We start from the raw sequence: 14,004 nt of genomic DNA, 5'->3' as shown, positions 1-14,004 counted from the left end.
AGGATGTCTGGCTATTTTCTGTTCCTTTCGGAGACTTAAAAACATGTCACTGATAAATTTTATCTTTCAGGGTTTTATCTTTCTGTTTGCTAGGCTTTGGGACTTGTGGTCAGAGAAAGTACAGGGTGACTATGGTAGGACCTAAAAGCAGAGAATGAATTTGCTGTGTTCTCATAAGGCGTGGCCTCACAACAAACTAGCCAAGAGGGGACACATGCCAGCATGCACACGCGCACTTGCATACACACGTGCGCCTCTGGGAACCTGCCTTCGTATAGTTCCAGGCTGTTCAGACACCTTGCTTTCAACGGCCACCGGGGCTGGAGATTCATTAACAAGTTACCCCTTTTGTGTCTGTTTCTCCGCAGGAATCCACTGCGAGTCTTACAAGGACCCCTGTGCTAATGTCAGCTGTCTGAACGGAGGCACCTGTGACAGTGAGGGCCTGAATGGTACATGTGTCTGCGCACCAGGGTTTACAGGCAAGTGATCCGGGAACTGGGTTTTAAAATTTGCCCCCAAATCCCTAAGATTGCAGCTGTTAAAAAAAAAAAACACCCCAAACTCAGAATTCTCTGTGCATACATTATTGCAAAAATATGGACACCACTGCAAAATGTAACCAGGCGGTGCTTGGATGAAAATCTACTTGAAAACAATTGACCGCGTCGTCACTAAATGAGGCTCTTCGGAATTCAGCATTTGCTACAGAGACTTGCTGAGATTGCCATTGCTAAACATTTCCAGAGCTGCAGCTTTGAAATGAGAAATAAGCCATTACACCAACGCCTGAGAAAGTGTTAAGTGTTCGGGGAAGTGTTCATGGGAAGAAGGGGAAAGGAAGAATCAATTTGTCTTTTACGGAAATTGCATTCAGCTACCATGTTTCTTTTTCCTGAAAGATACACCAGTTTGGGGATTTTGAAAAATGAAGGGAGGTGGTGGTGGTGGGCAAGGAGGGGGAAAGCCTCCAGCATCAGGGGCGATTATTGGTGAAGGTACAGACGCTGTAAGTGTGGGGGGCAGGGAGAGAAAGCCGTCAAGAGCAAAGCATGTTGGGAGGGCAGGGGGCGGGGCTGGGTGCAAGAGAAACACCTCACTGAGCTGTGAGTGGGAAGAGCCACTTCGAGAGTCGGGAGCCTTTCTCAGTCACCCCCTGCCCCATGGGCTTCAGGGAGTTTTTGAGGCCCTGAAATTGGGTGTGAAACACTGTATGTATGTGTGTATGTTGAGAGAAGACTTTCACGTTTTTATCGGATTCTCAAAAGGAACTGTGAATCACTAGGGTAGAAAAGGTTCCATCCTTTGCTGGTCCATTGGAACCCAAGAGTCCTGAAATGTAGAGTGTAGGACAAGCCTGTGTTTTCAGAGCTTTCCCAACCAACAGAAACATCCAGGTCACTCTGGTTTGCACGTTGGGAAAGGTTGACCTATAAGGTGCCTGTAGAAGAAGGTAGGTCCTTAAGCTGCAGGAAAGCACGTGTTCTCATTGGCTGGAGACTGTCTTGTCATGCTCCCCTCTCCCCTGCTGAGCCACTGTGGCCACCTCCCCAACCCTGGAGAATTTCACAGACCACGGGCGGGCTCCCATTCCATCCCTGGGGAGCCTCTTTTGTGCTTCTGGGGAAGATGCCAACAGTCAAGATGTGGGAGAAGCAACTTCTGATCTTCCTTCTATTTATCTGTGTCACATCCTGTGTTTTCCTTTTGGGTTTTCCTGGGACTGAGAAGTGGGCTCATTCCAGAAAATGATTCGCAGATGGTTTTGTTTTGCTGACTGGTTTATAAACACACACAGACATTTATACTCATCAATGGATGCAAAAATAATATTGGGGAAGCATTCTGGGTTTTTTTCCAGACATTTTTATCTCACAAATAATAAAAAGCATGGAGGAAAGATTAGAAAATACAGGACTGTAGGAAAAAACACTTAACACTGCCCTGCTTGGAGATAACCATTGTTAATATCTTAATACATATATCCAGAGACTTTCCTGAAGGTCTGTGCATATAACAGATAGTGTATAGTGTATATGCGTATATATTTGAATGTAAAAGGAATCATGTTGCTCATACTATATTATAACCAACTTCTCACTTAAAAATAAATGTAAATCATAAATATGTTTCCACCTGAAGAAATATCCTTCTGTCTTATCACTTCTAATGGCTGCACTCTAGCCCATTATATAAAATGTTGGTTTTTTTCTAACTCACCACCAATTCAGCTCTTGGGGAGTTGAGAACTTCTTTATTATAAACAGCATTGCAGTGAGAATCCATGTATGTAGTTCTTTGTGTACTTGCCTGATTATTTCTTTGAGCTAATTTCCCAGATATGGAGTCCCAGGGCCCAGCAGAATATGTACATATTTCCATATTGCTCTTCAGAAAAAGCGTACCAAATTCACTCCTACCAAGAGTATACAGGAATGCCTATTTTCTTGTCTTCACACATATACTGAGAATTGTCGGTCTGTGGCCCAAAATGCCATTTAAGTGTTGTCTTAATTTTCAGGTCTTTGATTCATAATGAAATTGAATACCATTTGATACTTCTAAACGATCATTTGTGTTTCTTCTTTTACAAACTCCCTACTCATACCTTTCTTTGCTTTTCTACCAGATGATTTATGTAAATCCTCCTTCCTCCCTCCTTCCCTCCCTCCCTCCTTCTTTCCTTCCTTAATTTCTTTTACTTTAAGTATTTATTTTAATTCCAGTGAGTTAACATTTATGTTAATCTTTATTCTTAATTTGCAATAGCCCTTTATAATAAGTATATGACATTTTATATTCCATAGGGTGCAAGTATTTTTCTACTGCCATTTGTCTTTTAAATATATAAAAAGTGTTTTGTTTTCATATACCATATTTTATTTTCATACCATTAAATCTCGATATTTTCCTTCGCTTTCTTTTCTCCTGTACTTTCATGTTACAAAGACCCACCCGTCAAGATCTTATAAACATTCTCCTATATTATCCTGATAACGTACGAGTTAATTCTGTGCCTGCAAATCTTTAATCCATTTGTGATCTTATGGGAGACAAAATGCAATCTTTTCTCCAGAAAATGGAGCAAGTCTCCGACTGCCTAGTCAGCGCTCGCTCTTGGGTGTCTCTCAAAGGCACCTTGAGCTTATAGATTTTCTCCTCCTTTCCTTCTTTGAATGTTGGCTACCTCATTAAGTGGTATTACCAGCACCTCAAGTTATTCCGGCCAGAAACCAGGGAATCATTTGGCACCCTCGTCCTCTTCTCCCTTACCTGTGGCCAACCACCAAAGAATCCTAGAACCTCTTAGATCTCACTTCCTGGAGCTGACGCCAGGCTGCCTTCACCTCCTGCCCACACTAGCACAGCCCCCCTCGCCGGTCTCCCCACGCCCCTTTACCTTCACCCCTAACACATCCTCCACGCTGTGGAGATCTCCTGAAATGAAAATCTAATCCCTTTGCTGCCCACTTATACGTTGCCTGTTGGCATTTCATTGGTTTTTAGAAAAAGATGAAAGCCCTCAGTGTGATTGCCAAGAACCCGGCAGTCTGGCACCATCCGGTGCTTCCCGCCCTGCCCTCGTTGGTTCCCGAACACCACGTCAGGGGCTTCTCAGCAGCGTCCTTCCCTCCGTCTCCTGCCTCCTGGTTTCCTCTGCTCCCCACCCCCCTCCCTCCGACCCCTAGGACTTCTTCACCTTACTCACCCCGATCACAGGGAGCGGTAGGACCCTTCCATGAAGCAGTCTCCAGCGTCACTCTAATTGGTCTTTGGAAACAACGAATGTCTATTTCTATTTAGCCTGTTAAGCCAGAACCCTGTTCTGGCTGCAGAGGACCACGGAATGGTTCCCAAAGTTGTTTGGAGAGCTGTGCTGTTAATATGTTTTACAGGACACTCGTCCCATGAGATGCTTCTTGGAAAAAGCATCTGTGGCCAAATGTGGGACATGGTACATGCTATGTGGAGATTCATAAAGGGTGTCTGGGAACCACAGGCTCTAAGAGGTCTTACAGTACAGAATCTTATTTACCTTTGTTTATCATAGCGCCTTCTCTCCCCCTTAAAAAGAACTGCCTGCCCTCTTTGACTTGCTACCCCGGAACCAAATACTCTTTCATTTTAGCAAAACTTACTCTCGAGCTCAAAAGCTCCCTAATTGACTGAGTGCAATGAAGTAGGCCAGTCCTTGTATAATTAAACACACAATGCAATGTCACATTTATCTTAGGGAGTTGGTGGTTCGGGTTTATTTTGCTCTTTTCTCTCTAGGTTGTTTTTGGGTGGGACCTTAGATTATTGATTTGAGGCCCCTCCTCATTTCTAATGTGTGTATTTAATGCCATAAATTCTCCTGCCAACAGTTCTTTGGCTGTGTCCCACAAATTTTATGTCCTATTTCATTGTCATTTAATTTGGTTTAGGTGCCTTTAGATTTTCTCTGTGATCCGTGGAGTATTTGTAAGTGTGCTAAGTGGTTGGGGCTTTTCTTCCCACACACTTTTGGGCACTTCTGGGTTTCTGGCTTCTCTGGCATCCAGTCTGGAGGATATGAAGCCGAAAGAAAGCTCGGGAGCTCACTGCCATGTTGTTCCTTGGGTCCTGAGTTTCCCAGCCCTTCTGTCTCCTGACTCCTCAGGGTCTCCTCATGTTTGTTTTCTATATCATGTTAAGGGTTTTTGCTTGTACTTCGTTGGAGGAGTAGAAAAAATGTTTTTGCTTCACCATTTTGGAAAAAGTCTCATCCTGGCTGTTTTTAGAATTTTTCCTTGATTACTGGCATTAAACAAATTGATCGCGATGTTCCTTGGTGTGATTTTTTTTTTTTTTTTAAAAGCAGGCTCCACACCCAACATGGGGCTTGAACTCATGACCCTGAGATCAAAAGCCACATGCCATACTGGCTGAGCCAGCCAGGCACCCCCTTAGTGTGATTTTGTTGGTATTTATCCTGCTTGGGGTTTGTTGTAATTCTTGGGCCTGTGGTTTTATACTTTCATCAAATTTGGAAAAGTTTTTAGCCATTCCACCAAATATTATTTTCTGCCTCACTCCCCTTTCCTGGGACTCCAGTTACATCTGTTAGACTACTTAACATTGCACAATAGGTCGCTGAGTCTCTGTTCAGTTTAACATAATTTTTTTTTCCCTGAGCTGCAGTGTGTTTAGCTTCTGTTGCTGTTGTGAAGTATACTGGTTCACTTTGCAGAGTCTAAATTACTATGAAAACCATTCAGTTTTGTTTTTAAGTCCAAATATTGTATTTTTCATATCTAGAAGTTCCATTTTGTTCTTTTTTATATCTTCATTTTTGTCCTCATTTCGTTCGTGTTTTCTGTCTTGAGCAAATCCCGTGTTTACTCGCTGTCATCTGTTATTTCTGCATCTGTGTCTCTGGATTGATACTTCTTCTGGTTACGGGTCACGTATTCCTATTTCTTGGCACAGCTAGTGGTCGTTGTGTGGATGGATGGTCTTTGTGAGTTAAATTGAGTGACTGGGTTTATCGTGTTTCTTTTTTATGCGCTGGCCTTTTTCTCTGGCAGGTAGGTAAGTTACTTGCTGGCCTGATGGATCCTTTCAAGTGTTTTGTTTTTTATTTTATTTTGGGGAGTCGATCTGCGGTCGCCATGTCTCTAGGGATAGTCGCGCCCCGGTACTGAGGTGTGACCGTTCCCTCACTGAAGCACTGGGTGATCGGCGAAATACCTGCCTTCTGACTCGTGAGACTTTGAACACTTACTTCGCAGTCCTCCGTGGGCTCTGGGAACCGTTCGTCTCTCATCTCGTTTGCTGGGCCTGTGGCGCTCCAATCTCCTCACGCACAGTACTCAGCAGCACACTCGAGGGGACGCGGCGTATTTCTGATGCTCTTTTTCTGACCGGCTCTGTCTTCTTTGGAGTCTGTCCTACAAATGGCAGCTACCTTGTCCTCCACAAACTCTGGTTCTCCTCAGTTCAGCGAAACACTGTGTTCTAAATGGGCTCCAGGCAGAAAGCCAGGACGATTCTGGTACTCAGCTGGTTTGTTGGCCTTCTCTCGCAGTCACAGTCCTGCCCTGCCTGTTGTCTAATGTGTTAAAGTGTTTTTCCTGAAATATGTATGTTTCATCCACTTTACAGCGGAAGGCCAAGAGAGGCTTCAGTTACCCCATCGCGGCAGAAGAAGTTCCAAATAATTTTTATTTGTTTTATTTAATTTTTTATGAGTTTATTTATTCATTTTGAGAGAGAACAGGGACAACACAAGTGGGGGAGAGGCAGAGAGAGAAGGAGAGAGAGAGAACTCGAAGCAGGCTCCATGCTGTCAGTGCAGAGCCCGACGCAGGGCTCGAACTCACGAAACCATGAGATCATGACCTGAGCCAGAACCAAGAGCCGGACGCTTAAATGACTGAGCCACCCAGGCTACCCCAAATAATTTTTATTTTATTTTATTTTTTTTATTTTTTTTAATTTTTTTTAAATTTTTTTTTTTCAACGTTTTTTTATTTATTTTGGGACAGAGAGAGACAGAGCATGAACGGGGGAGGGGCAGAGAGAGAGGGACGCACAGAATCGGAAACAGGCTCCAGGCTCCGAGCCATCAGCCCAGAGCCTGACGCGGGGCTCGAACTCACGGACCGCGAGATCGTGACCTGGCTGAAGTCGGACGCTTAACTGACTGCGCCACCCAGGCGCCCCCCAAATAATTTTTAATATTCATTTCATCTGGAATAAAATACCTGTGAAGCACAAAGGATTTATAGTTAAAGTACCCAGACCAGTGCCTGGCACACAGTAGCTCTATATTTAGTACTTCACAGGTATTTCACAGTAGCTCTGTATTTAATACTAGGTATTATGATTATAATAATTTTTATTGATCTGATTCAGTGTGGGCTGTATTAATCTAAGGGTTTACTGGTAGCAGTGACTTTTTTTTTCTTTCACTTTAATTTATCTGAGTAAAGCATACAGAATTAAACAGTACCCTTGTAACTTTGCATAAGTACTATCAAATCTGATGCCTGCTGTAGACTGCCTCTTAGAAAGTAGTAGATTGGAAAGCAATTGTAAAAGACTTAAAGTTCAGACTATGATTTCCAGCTTTAGTCAAGTAGAAATTTCATTATGTATTCTCTTTACAAATGTTATTCAAGCACAACAGTGATTTAAAAGTAATTGATTTTTCCCCAACTCAAATAAAAAAAAAAAAAAGTAAGCGAGTCAACAAAAAAGTCATCTGGCTCAAGCCAGCAAAAGCATAAAGATTTATTAAGTCAACTATGAGTAAGGAAAGGTTATAGAATATACTAAGAGCTCTTCTAATAGAAGTCAGAATGCATATTGCTTCAATGGAATGGCGGGGTGGTGATGTGCATATAAAAACATAATGCTCTTACTATGGGGAAATAGAAATGATTTACATACAAATGAATATATATACACCAAAGTTGCTCTCTATAATTCATAGTGAATCTTCAAATACTTTGCTTAAGACTTAAGCATCAGAAAGCATGATCACTGTAAGGCAGAGAAGAGCAGTCATGTTTGGGAGTCTGCCTTGACTCCCAAAAATTTTTCTTGAGGGGCTCCATCATCAAAATCACCCCACATTCCTACTGCCAGCCTATGATGTGGTGAAGGCCTCCAGCTGAGAGCCAGGTGGGGGGATAGCTGATTCAACTAGAAGCGTGGGTACATCAGTCTGTAAGATAGGCCATTAGAGTAATCTAAAGATACCTGCGCAAGATGTGTCCCTCCAGGGTTTGGCCAGAACACATATGCTGTGAAAGTAGCTGCTGGCTATTTGGGCCCTAGACTGGAATGGAGTTTATATCATTAGCTAGTGTCATTTAATCCCCAGTTTTGCTCTGAGGACACTGGGGTGAAGAAATCCAGACTGGGATAGGCTTGAGATTCTTTCTGGGGCCCAGTCCTTTGGATCTGGGTCTTCGATATTTCATTGATATCTAACAGTTCGTTCTATTTTCCCCTGCCATTCTCTATTCCTATCCAATCCTTCCAATCTAGTGGGTCCCAGGAGGAGACTAATCTAGGGATCTTGGACCTCTCCCAACTACATTAACGCCCCCTGGAGATTCAAGAACCAATACATGCATCAGGACTAGTCTGGATTTGGCATTTACCATTTATCTGGATCAGGACCCTGGATTTGGCATTCACCTCCCTGGTCCAAAAAGCTCTGGACCCGAGGAAGAATGGATGGGCCAGACTAGCTCTAGGACTTCCCAGAATTTAGGGGATTAGAAGGGTTTGGCACTGACATTGGACTTGTGGAGTGGAGTGGAGCTTTTGAGTTTTGCGATGTGGTAAAAGCATGAAGCCGGGCTGTTTCTGCAGCTACAGCTGCAAAGGTAACAGAGCTAAAGACAGCTATTGTCTAATAAATACCTCAATTAAGCTTGTCTTCCTAAATGGTGGGAAAGTAATACTGAGGTATATATTTGTGAAAGCCTTTGATCTAATCCTTTTAATGTTTCTCAGCACGTTCTTGTTTATGTGTCTCCTCAACTAGCCTACCACGTAATGCCGGTTGTAATCGTTCAGTCTATGCCCTTTTCCACCCAGAGCGATTGCCCCATTAATAGAAAGACAACCTTTGAAATAGGTTAGTGAGAGGCAATCAATTTCATGTCTTTCCTATTGATGTAAATGACTGTATTTATTGCAGGAAACAAATTCACTTAGACACTACTGAATTATAATCAACCTAGCAGGGCCTTGAAGTAGTAAATGTTTTATTCGACAGATTTTACTTATTTAAAAATAAAACCGTCAGATGCCAGGTAAGAAGCAAGTGTGAAATGAAACAGACATGACATATTTCAATGTGAGATTCCTCCTCTGAAATGGGCTGGGAGTGACATACGGTGGGTTTATAAATGCGAGGTAAACCAGTAGCAGATAGAAGAGTAATACTAATTAAGTAAGCCTGGAAGTAATTACCCAAGTGTACATTGAAACATTGCCTTTGAAAACGGACAAAATATTTGATTTTGCTCCTTTGCTCTACTCTATGACTGTAGCAGTCATAAATGCTATGACTACAGGGTTTTTTTTTTCTTAATTTGTTTTGTTTTTTTGACTACCACTTTTTTTGAAATTTTTTAATGTTTATTTATTTTTGAGATAGAGACAGAGCATGAACAGGGGACGGGCAGAGAGAGAGAGGGAGATACAGAGTCCGAAGCAGGCTCCAGGCTCCGAGCTGGCGGCACAGAGCCCGATGCAGGACTCGAACTCATGGACCGTGAGATCATGACCTAAGCCAAAGTCAGATGCTTAACGGACTAAGCCACCCAGACGCCCCTGACTACCACGTTTTACATGTACCTAAGCAAATAGAGATACATTTTGAAATTTTCTTTTTCTCATTTCCAAACTTTTAAGAAAGGTTGCCTCAATTGGAAGTATCCCCTTCCATTCATCTGATGAGATGCCTTTCAGTCTGAAACGCACACCCATTTTGTATTGACTTGTAGTATAGCTTAAAATCAGTGACGACGGCCTTGTTTGTGTAACTTGTGATAACAAGCTATTTCCTGTAAGCTGGTGTTTGGACCAGTGACATCAGCCCATGTTCTGGTTTGTTGGTTTAAACCAAGCTCTCGCTAATGGGGTCAAGGATGTCCCAAAGTGTCTGGTCTAGGCAGGGTCAGGAGCTCCAGATCATGTTTTTCATCATGAGGGGAAAGGCGGACTGGAATGAACGTGGCTTTCCTGGGGCCACATTTCCCGGAGAAGATTGTGTCAGAGGTAGGCTAAAGTGGACCTCAGAACTGTCTTTTCTTAAAGGGGGAGCTGATGTTCATCTTGTGCATTTCAATCATTCCCAGAAACACAGCCAGGGATTTGGAAAGTGAAGTGAGTTTTCATAAATGACTTTGGCTAGGCACACAGCTGTGCCCTAGAACTATCCAGAAAATAGTCACGTGTCCATACACTCTCAAACACTTGGCTACAAAAAAAAAAAAAAAAAAAAAAAAAGAGAAAGAAATCATAACTGTGAGTTTTCGGCTTTCTGGAGTTTCAGAAAAATAAATAAGAAGAGTCAGCTGATGAAATTCAAAATAAAATAGACTTCTTAAATAAAATCAGGAACCTCAGTCCACTTTTCCAGTAAACCTCAAAAGGTGTATTCAGAGATGAGAATCAGCCTCAGTTAACCATTTGACTACAGGAGATTCTTTCTACCAGTGCTATTTTCTTTTCTTTTCTTTTTTTTTTTTACTCTTATTTAAGCAGAAGGCCCCTTGTCTGGAATTTGGGGACGATTCTGCACTTTATATACACGGCAAACTGGGCTCCATTGCTGGAGACCATGGTCCCAGCCTCAGATCTCCGCTTTGCCAGAGAAGGGATGTGACAAAGTTGGTAGTGTAGCCAGCTGTCCCATTGCTACTTTTCTTTCTCTCCGTAGGTGAGGAGTGTGACATCGACATAAATGAATGTGACAGTAACCCCTGCCACCATGCTGGCACTTGCCTGGACCAGCCCAATGGTTATACCTGCCACTGCCCACACGGCTGGGTGGGTGCAAACTGCGAGATCCGTAAGTATTTCTGCTGTTTTTAACATCACATTTTCATTTAGCACCAAGAGGATACTGACCGTGTCCAGGTGGCCTCCGTCACCCGCAGATGAGCAGTGGGGCCAGAGGGCTGACGCCAGTCCCAGAGGAGTACCTTTGCTCATTGCTTTCTGTCCCTCCCCCTTCCTTCCTGAGCCTGAACCCAGCCTTTCTACTGGGATACGAATGTGCAGATGTCATCCAGAGTTCACTGCTGCTCAGACAGCCAAAAATGTGCCTAACTGAGAAGCATTCGAATCATATCAGAAAACAGAGGTTTGTGTTAAAAACATGAAAAAGCACACAGAATATAAATTCACTTTGCATTTATGTCTTCAAGTGTCTTCAAACGTATTAGGTTCCTTCGGTTGCCTGGAGAATAGTCCAGTGAGGATGAGGGTAAAAGAAAACCCGAAAAAATATTTTGAGCTGCTGAGGGCAAATTGTTCTCTAAAGATGAGCTCCCAGAAGTTTGAAAATGTCATAATCAAGATATGTATTAAAATAATGTATCTGCGGGACCCCCAGGCGGCTCAGTCGGTTAAGCATCCGACTCTTGATTTTGGCTCAGGTCATGATCTCAAGGCTTGTGAGTTCAAGCTGTGCATTGGGCTCTGTGCTGACAGCATAGAACCTGTTTAGGATGCTCTCTCTCCCTCTCTCTTTCTGCCCCTCCACTTCTATCTCTTTCTCAAATAGAAACATTAAAAATTTTTTTAAAAATAATGTGTCTGGGGGCGCCTGGGTGGCGCAGTCGGTTAAGCGTCCGACTTCAGCCAGGTCACGATCTCGCGGTCCGTGAGTTCGAGCCCCGCGTCGGGCTCTGGGCTGATGGCTCGGAGCCTGGAGCCTGCTTCCGATTCTGTGTCTCCCTCTCTCTCTGCCCCTCCCCCATTCATGCTCTGTCTCTCTCTGTCCCAAAAATAAATAAAAAACGTTGAAAAAAAAATAATGTGTCTGTTGGGTTTTCCATTGTTTTGGAAACTGCTAAAAATTCAACTATGAGGCGTATTTTCTTCTAATTGAAATTCATCGGGACAGTGGATCTTCCATAAAAGCTCCCCCCTGGGCTCTCTCATCCCTCCCCATCTTTTCTTCAGGTAGAGACAGTTCATCTATTGTGTGAGTTTGGAAGGAGGCAAATATATAGAGATAGCCCCATTTGTCTGTCTGTCTGTCTGTCTGTCTCCCTCCTTCCAGGGCTGGCTGCTGGTTACCTCTCTTCCTCTAGTCTGTGTTTCAAGAATAAGCTCTCCAAGGGGGGCCAGCACTGCCTATGGCTGCATGGGCCTGTCTCATTCTTCATGTGTCTGAGGAGGAAGGTCACATTCTTCGGTATCAGTGTGACCGGTAATATTATTGGGGCTCCTACCAGCTCACTCTTTGTCTTTGCTTTTGGTTGAGAGACTGAGAGGGAAAGAAGGTAGTTATTTTTAGGTCTCTCCGTCACCAACTTTCCTAAGCACCCCTAGACAGCGTGGTCTTAGGACCAACTGGCCTTGCCGAAGATGGGTGGGAAATACTCTTGTGCTGAGGAAAGATATAGAAAGGGATGCTAATGGCTATGAGCTGGTGTAGGATGTTAAGGCAAGAGTAGGTATAAGATGTTAAGTCCAGTCTGGTGGAAAGCATCCCAGACTTAGGTCAGCAGGACCTTGGTTCTTCCCCTGGCATAACACTGATTGTGTGGCTGCATTGAATCATGCTGACATTCAGTTTACTTATCAGTAAACTGGGGCCAGATTTCATTCTAAAATTTGGTAATTCTGTTAGAAATGACAAATTTTGTGCCTTAGGGCAGAATAATATCTACTTACAACTTTTAAATCTTTTTTTAAAAAAGTTTACTTATTTATTTTGAGAGAGAGAGACACAGGGAGACGGGGGCTGGGGGGGGGGGGGGACTCGAACTCATGAACCGTAGATCACGACCTGAGCCAAAGCCAAGAGTCAGATGCTTAACCAACTGAGCCACCCAGGTACTCCTATAACTTTTAAATCTTAATTATGAAGATAAGTATATAAGAAAGTATGGATAAGAAGTCAGGGACACACGAGATGCCCTCAAGAAGCTTTAAGTGAAGTCCTATAATTATAAAAAATCTAAATTTTACTTCATTCCAGTGATGATAATATAGGCAAAAGATATACAAGAATGGAAAATGAAAAGTGTAAAAGTTGACTTCAAATTCAAGGTCCATCATACTCCAGCTGTGTAACCTGGACAAGCAAATGTATCTCATGGAGTCTCATCATTCTCACCTTACAAGGCAGTGATGGGGAAATGCTGTGAGGATCAAAGGAGGCAAATATGTGCAGATTTCTGCAATGCAGTAGGCACTAAATAAATGCTAGTTTACTGTGGCTCATGTACCGTGAACTGCTCCTTGGGAGGACCAACCTTCGGCAACTGTCTTTTTGGATGATGAGTGCCAAGGGCATGGGCCACAGTGAGTGGCTGGATGCAAGAGGGCCCATCAGACATCTTGGTCCACACTTGGGCTCCCCGTTTGCCCAGAATAGCACTTTGCATTTGGTAATCTCATTTCCGCCTCTCCATTAGACCAAAGGCGCTAAAATCAGTGTCATCACAGATTAGGCTCAGCTGGGTTCCAGTGTTGGATGCTTCCATCCTTGACCTGAAGGTCAGAATGAAAAATGTGCATTTGAGGTTTGCTGTGACATGTAGCTGATGGCCAGTGTCTAGAGAACTGGGTCTGAATCAAATGGGATGGATCTAAGGGCCAGGAGTGGAAGTAGAGTGGCCAGGGAAGATTCAAGAGGCTTCAGGTCCCATCCCTTTGAGGTCCCTTTCTAACGCTGAATTATCTGTGATCTTCTCAAGTGTCCAGAAACCAAGAGGAGGGTATCTGGATGGTGCAAGGTCGGATGGGTAGATCTCAACAGGAAAGCTCAGATGTACGCAGAGAAGAGGGAGAACCATAAGCCCACATAGGCTCCATAGCAGGGAGGCCTGTGAGTTGTCAGAGGTGGTCCGGGAGCTTCCCATCAGCCTCACTTCTGCCTCTGGAGGCCACATCGCCTGCCTCCCTCCCTTGCTCATTCTGCTTCAGCCACATCATCCTGCTTTCACTTCCTCGGATAGGTCAAGTTCATTCCTGCCTTCAAGGCCTTTACCTATCTGCTGCCCTATGCCTGGAGTGCTCGCCTTTCAGATTTTAGCACAACTTTCTCCTTCACTACACATCGATTAACCTAGAAACTCGCCCCTTTAGAGTTATTATCTGTCCCCTAGTCAGTAATAAGGAGTAAAAATCTAGCAGACCACAAAGATTGATCAAAACCACCAAGAAAACTGACCCAGAACTATCTAAAAGGATCATTTAAATAGTTGTTGTGTTTTATATGTACCCTGAAGCAAATGCAAACCTTAAGTTCCGGAAAGTACCAAAACAACCTAGTGA

At 43.5% G+C, this 14,004-nt stretch overlaps 1 protein-coding gene across 1 annotated transcript in view; it reads left to right on the top strand.

Annotated features, from left to right (window-relative positions):
* The window catches only part of DNER (delta/notch like EGF repeat containing), a 317,360-nt gene that overhangs the window by 289,002 nt on the left and 14,354 nt on the right, over positions 1 to 14,004 (top strand). The window contains exons 10-11 of the mRNA XM_042995548.1: positions 369 to 482; positions 10,430 to 10,561. Of these exons, the coding sequence (XP_042851482.1) occupies positions 369 to 482; positions 10,430 to 10,561 (246 nt within the window). The remainder of the gene's footprint in view (positions 1 to 368; positions 483 to 10,429; positions 10,562 to 14,004) is intronic.

This window comes from Panthera tigris, chromosome C1 (genome assembly GCF_018350195.1).
Source record: "Panthera tigris isolate Pti1 chromosome C1, P.tigris_Pti1_mat1.1, whole genome shotgun sequence".
Taxonomy (NCBI): domain Eukaryota; kingdom Metazoa; phylum Chordata; class Mammalia; order Carnivora; family Felidae; genus Panthera; species Panthera tigris.
Note: the sequence above shows the minus strand (reverse complement) of the source record. Positions and strands in the feature narration are given on the sequence as shown.